The 6122-nt window shown below is 41.0% G+C and overlaps 1 protein-coding gene across 2 annotated transcripts in view; it reads left to right on the top strand.

The window, feature by feature from the left end:
- Nucleotides 1-5875, top strand: part of TNFSF8 (TNF superfamily member 8) — a 36258-nt gene extending 30383 nt beyond the window's left edge. For both annotated transcript variants that reach the window (XM_027769639.1, XM_006142783.3), the window contains 2 exons: nt 3428-3499; nt 4954-5875. In XM_027769639.1, the coding sequence (XP_027625440.1) occupies nt 3428-3499; nt 4954-5342 (461 nt within the window). In that variant the 3' untranslated portion in view covers nt 5343-5875. The remainder of the gene's footprint in view (nt 1-3427; nt 3500-4953) is intronic.
- The last annotated feature ends 247 nt before the right edge of the window (nt 5876-6122 follow it).

Genomic DNA, 6122 nt, shown 5'->3' with positions numbered 1-6122 from the left:
TCCTGCTGACATTCTTGTGTTCGCTCTGGGATCATCTCCAAGTTCAACAACCTGATTTCCTCTAGAGCCCCTCTAGTGTCCTACTTCCAGCCCTCTCTCTAAACTAGTGACATCATTTTTAAAAGGGACTTCCCAGGCTTTCTTTTACCTTGAAACAAGCTAAAAGGTTCTTCGAGAAAAACTAAAACATGCCATACCATTTGACTTCAGGAAATGCAAATGATTCAAAATATTTTTTTCCTATTTTGGGGTTTCTCAGAATTACAACTGAGGTCACCTCACTAAACATGTGAAGACCAAAAGAGAAAAGAAAAGAAAAAAAGAATCTGCATGCATGAGAGACAAGTCTGGGCTTGTACATCCACAGCAATCTGTTTACAGATTTCACCTGATACAGATCCCATGGTTGCAGGGGGCCATGGGCCAATGAACAGAGCCTATTACTGGTGTGGTGGCTGGCTTCAGCCCAGACTGTGAGTCTTATCCTCCCCTCTAATCTAACCTGGCCTGCAGAGCCAAAGAGATAATGAGGACATGTGTTATTCTAGCAAAGCTGAGCCAACCATTCCCATTCACCTCACTCATACCCCCAGCACTCACATGGTATCCACAGTGAGGAGAAAGAGATGCACTAGATGATTCCATTCAACAAACATTTATAGAGTATCTGCCTGGCCAGGCAGCAGGGAGGCAAAAACAGTCCTCTCAGTCCTGAGAGTTCACAATCTAATGGAGGAAGCAAGTAAGCAAATAGAGGGATCAGAGGAGTTACACTAGAAGCAATGACTGCCAGACTGTGTTTCAGACAGTGAGTAACTTGCTGAATGAAGAGAGACATCAGGTAGAGGGAATAGCTTGTACGAAGGTGGACTAACAAGATAGCATGATGTGTTTGAGAGCACCGCATGCCCCAGACTCCAGTCAATAACCCACTCAGACATTAAGTCCAGGCAGCCTGAATTTGAATCTCCACTCCATCAACAACACTTTTAGAGCTTCAGTGTTCTTATGTACAAGAAAGAAATCATTGTATTATTCCTGTCATGAGTTGATTGTGAGAATTAAATGAAATAATGCATGTACCATGTTTAGCAGGGTATCTAAAAAAATATCCAACACCATGTGTTGGTGATTATCACTGTTACTACCCGGTTGCTGCTGTCACTATTGCTACTATTATTATTATCTCTATTGGGATATAGAGTGCAAGAGGAGAAGGGAAAGGTAGAAATGAGATCAGAAGTTGAGTAGGGGTCAGAACACAAGGGACCATGAATGCCATGCTGAGGAGCTTGGTCCTGATCCTGAAGCAAAGAAAACCAGAAAGAGATTCTAAGAGATTTCAGCCAGATCTGATTCTCTGCATGTAGACCTGATGTTCTACAACCCAAAGACTGAATCAGGGAGACTCTCTAACAGTAGTCACAGTTTACTATGGGAAACACAGCCTTCTGTGTTGTGGCTCTAATTCTACACACCCCAAGAGTGTGGGTAATGGGTTGCAGCAGGAAGGACCAGAAAGAATGACAGCTGGCCTCCAGTCTTCACCACCAAAGGGCACTCAGATCAGATCCTCTTTGTGGATGACACAGATAAGGATACAAACTGCCCCCTGCTTCTACAAGGGATGCCTCTAGCAATGAGCTTGCTCAAACAGCAGAGGGAACTCTACACTTAAGTTTTAACCACTCCAAGTCCCCCAAAGAGCTGTGAAGGCCAGAAGGGACTTTCAAGGAAGGTTGTGAACCCAGCAGATACTACTCAGTGATGCAGTGAGCAAACGCACCAGGGAGTGGCTGCTCCACTAAATGGGCCTATCATTATTTAGCCTCCGATTAATGAACTGAATGGTCCTCTTTGGTGACATCATGAAAAAGATGTCAATGTAAAGTCAGAGCTCTCAGTTTCACAGACAGTAACCTTAATGCTCAAAGAACAGAAGGGATTTGCTCTAAGTCAATAGAATTCATGAGTCTTTACAGGAAATGTATTATTTGCTTTTTTGCATACAAAATAGTCACTTTAATAAGAAAAAGCTAATCTACCATCACTGGTGAATATAAAAATATTTTTATTTCTTAAATACCATAGTGATATACATGTTCTGCTTGCCTTTGCCAAGGAAGCTCCAGATAGTAGACCTCCTATGAAGATATCTTTAACATCTTTAAAATGAATGCAAAGTTGTTTTTAATCTTCATTGGTTAGCAAAATGGCCTTTGGGAGGAAACCAGACTTCTGGAATCAGCCTGACATGGAATCCTGACCTTTCCACAAACTTGCCTCACCTTGAGTGTGTCATTGACCCTCTCTGAGCAGCAGTGTGAACACTCAGGTTGGTCTGAGAGCTAGTTTAGCTGACCTAGGTAAAAGTATCAAGAAGAGTATGTGATCTATAGTAGGTATGATAACGATTGCTATCAGTGTCATCACCCTAGCTACCACTGCCTAGCTGAGTAACATGGAACAATGTCTTGAACTTATTTGGTACTTAATAATGCTCTAGAATTACTACAAAGATAAAATGAATGAAATGCATATATGGACAAGAATGGCACCTGACACATTATAGAAACTCAAGTCATACTTGTTGCCTTCTCCTGACTTTCGTAAAAACTTTTAATTTTAATACCTCTTGGAACTAGCAAATGGTATGGTGGTTAAGGCACTGGACTACAACATGGACAACCATGGTTCAAGGCCCAGACCTGGCGGCTTGAAAAATCACACTGGTGCATGTACTTGTGTGCCGAAAATTCCAGAAGGAAAATGAAGGAGAAGGGATTGTGGTATGGCCATTCCCTGGAGGGTGATTTCTCACTTCCCCTTTCACTGCAGTTCTCTGTCTCTTTCCAGTGAGCTCACACACAACACCCCCCCAAAAAAATTGATAGCTTTTTATGACTTAACAATAAAAAGGATGAATAATTTTTTTAAAAAGCCCAAGTGAAAGTAATCAATAACAATTAAAGTATGGCCCAGCCATAGTGGCATAGGAAGACAGGTTCACTGGGCAATACTAAAGCCATGTAAGAGGCCCCGCGTTCAAATCCCAGGTTAACCAAAACATGCCAGGTGTGCTTGTAGGTGCCTACAACCCTGGCTAACTAGAAGCCTAGAGATGCTGGAAGGACTGGAGAGAATTTGTCAAGGGTATCTTTCTCTTAGTCTCAAGAAATAAATAAATGTAAAAATAAGCAAATAAGTGAAATTTCGAAAATAAAAATTCTAAGATACTTGATGACAAGATGAGAAATAAAGAGGTTTTCGTTGTGCTGCCAATGTGGGAAGCTAGCAAATCTAGAATGCAAACCAAAACAGAAAACAAAATAGTAACTGTTCCACCAGAGGATCATGGAAAAAGATCTGGTGTTTCCAGTTTGAAAAATACCAAAAGACATTTAATGTACAATCTCCTTGCTTTTAGGAAGTTGCTCAGAGGACCTCCAATGTATGCTGAAAATGTTGCCATTCAGGAAGGCATGGGCCTACCTCCAAGGTCAGTAACCGAATCCAGGAAATCTAACCAAGGAAGCTGCCTCAGGGGCCTTTCAGCAACTTCTAGTCAGAGCTCCAAATATGAGACCTATGGCCAAATGTAACCTGTAGATGTTCTGTTTGGTCTGCATGACATTTTTGTTGTTGTTGTTAATTTGAATGAATGCCTGGGGAAACTGGGGTGGGAGGGCCAGGGGAAGAGTATTACAAACTTCCTCTTCTCTCAACCCCATTTATTCCTTTAGGTTGTCTACCTGTTGCCCCTCCCACCATTATCATTCCTCTCTATTCAGTTATCTACTGTAATAGTTTCATCAAGTACACAGTCCCTGTCCAATGCAAAAGAAGCAGGCTCTTAGAGTAGAAGGGAACCATAAAATTCATTCACAAGGGAATCATAAAATTGCCTTGTCCCTAGATTGACTGTATAATGAACATGTGAGCACAGGGCCTTTTCGCACACTGCAGTATACTTCAGGTAAGAAGTCCCTTACAAATGAAACAATCAGGCACTTACACTGCAAAAGAATGAGATGTAGAAGAGATGGCCAAACTTCTCTTAATAGCCATTCTATTCATTTTAAAAATTCAATTTTGCAATTAGATTAGTTCTTGCTCTTCAATTGGATTGGAATGAGGTTTAAAGCAAAAGCTGGAAGCAATTAAAACTAATATACCAGCTTCCCAGGTCTGAAAGGCATCCTTACCAGCCAGTGCTGATTTTCAATTGGTAGGACTCAGAGACTTGGCTTGCAGAGGCTTCGAGGGTCTCTTAATTTTCTGCTTTTCTATACATCCCAGATGACAAGAGTCTCTTGCCATCTCATGTGCATGTGAGGACTCTACACAATTATGCTTGCTTGCTTCTTAAAAGAAAAGAGACGCTCCAAAATTCAGAAAATGAACAAAGAATATATATTTCAATATGAAAGTTAAGGCAGATTCTTGTCTACTTCTACCTAAATTGGTTATTAATTGAGCAACATTGAATTCCTATCTCTGATACTTTCTGCAATGCTTGCCAAATAGTAGTCCCCCACCAAATGCTTATTCATGATAAATGAATGTGACAGTCCATACCTTGCAAAGGGTACAGTCCAAGAGCTTACAATCTGAAAAGAGAAAGATAATTATAATAACATAATAACAATGTGATAATAATTAAGCAGAAAAACATTCTAGCGGAAGTAGAAGCAGAGTTCCATGTATATTCTGCTCCTTTAACTTTGAGTATTAGCAAAAAACAGAAGTGATTTTCTACCTATCCCTTGAATGATAAGTAGGCTTTAGAGGAGTAACATAGAAGGTATTTGGCTGGTTGGAGCAGGCGGCAGGCAGCAGGCAATATTATAGAAAATATGGATCTTGAATAAAGAACCTTAAATAAAGACAGAGTTTTCCAGTCTATACCTGCAATTTGCTCAATAATTCTGTTTTTAATTCTTTTCTTCCCAGTGTCTAAGCATCTAAGCCAAAGCAAGTTGTCTTGGAACAAAGATAGCACTGCCCATGGGGTCATACATGAGGATGGGAATCTAGTAATCCAGATCCCAGGCTGGTACTTCATCATCTGCCAATTACAGTTTCATGTGCAATGCTCAAATCATTCTGTTGACCTGAAGCTGGAGATTCTCATCAATGAAGAGGTCAAAAAACAGGCTCTGGTGACAGTGTGCGAATCCGGAATGCAAACTAAAAACATATACCAGAATCTCTCTCCGTTCTTGCTGGATAAACTGCACGTCAATACCACCGTATCAGTCAAGGTGGACAAATTCCAGTATGTGGATACAGATACCTTTCCTCTTGAGAATGTATTGTCCATCCTCTTCTACAGTAGTTAAGACTGAATAATTTCTCTTGGGCTTCATGAAGAAAGCAACTCTCTACCACCCTTCATCCATCCATCCATCCATCTAAAAAATATTTTAGAGCTAGACACAAACCACAAAGAGTATTAAATAATATACTTCTCTTTCTGTCTCTTGGGAAGATACAATGCCAGTATTAAAAAAAAAGTTTTGATAAAGTATCTTGTAGATAGAAGACAGGGAGGCAATGTAGTATGGTGGAAACAGCCCCACATGGGAATCAGAAGGGATGGACAGATGGCCCAAACCAACCACTGATTCACTGTATGACCTTGAACCATGCCTTCTGTTTTGAGAGTCCTCAGCTAAACTGAGGAGCCAGTACCAGAGCAGCTCGCAACTCTATCCCAATAGGAAATGAAGGGAAGCTGAACATGGGTACTTACAGTATGCTTTTCACGGACTACTTCTACCCGGTGGATGGCCTAATGCTTCATGGTTCAATACATGACAGGGCATCCCTCATGTGGATAACTTGTTTACACTGGAAAACACTCATGTACTCACACCTGACCTGTGTTTGGTTTATGCTTACCTGACCATTACTCTGGCACTGGGAGTCTGACCCTGTGTTCTCCCCAGCATCTTGGGGAAAACTCAACTTGAGTAAGCCCCTGGTTCTTCAGATGAAAGTATAAATTTAGTATACTGCCATAACATGAAGCAAGTTCAAAGACTTTTACCTACAGAACCTGACAAGGAGAGTGTAATGAATCAGAGGGCATTCCTCTGTCCAGGGCTTCATGAAGCAGG

Source organism: Tupaia chinensis, unplaced genomic scaffold (genome assembly GCF_000334495.1).
Source record: "Tupaia chinensis unplaced genomic scaffold, TupChi_1.0 Scaffold000081_1, whole genome shotgun sequence".
NCBI classification, from domain to species: Eukaryota; Metazoa; Chordata; class Mammalia; order Scandentia; family Tupaiidae; genus Tupaia; species Tupaia belangeri.
Note: the sequence above shows the minus strand (reverse complement) of the source record. Positions and strands in the feature narration are given on the sequence as shown.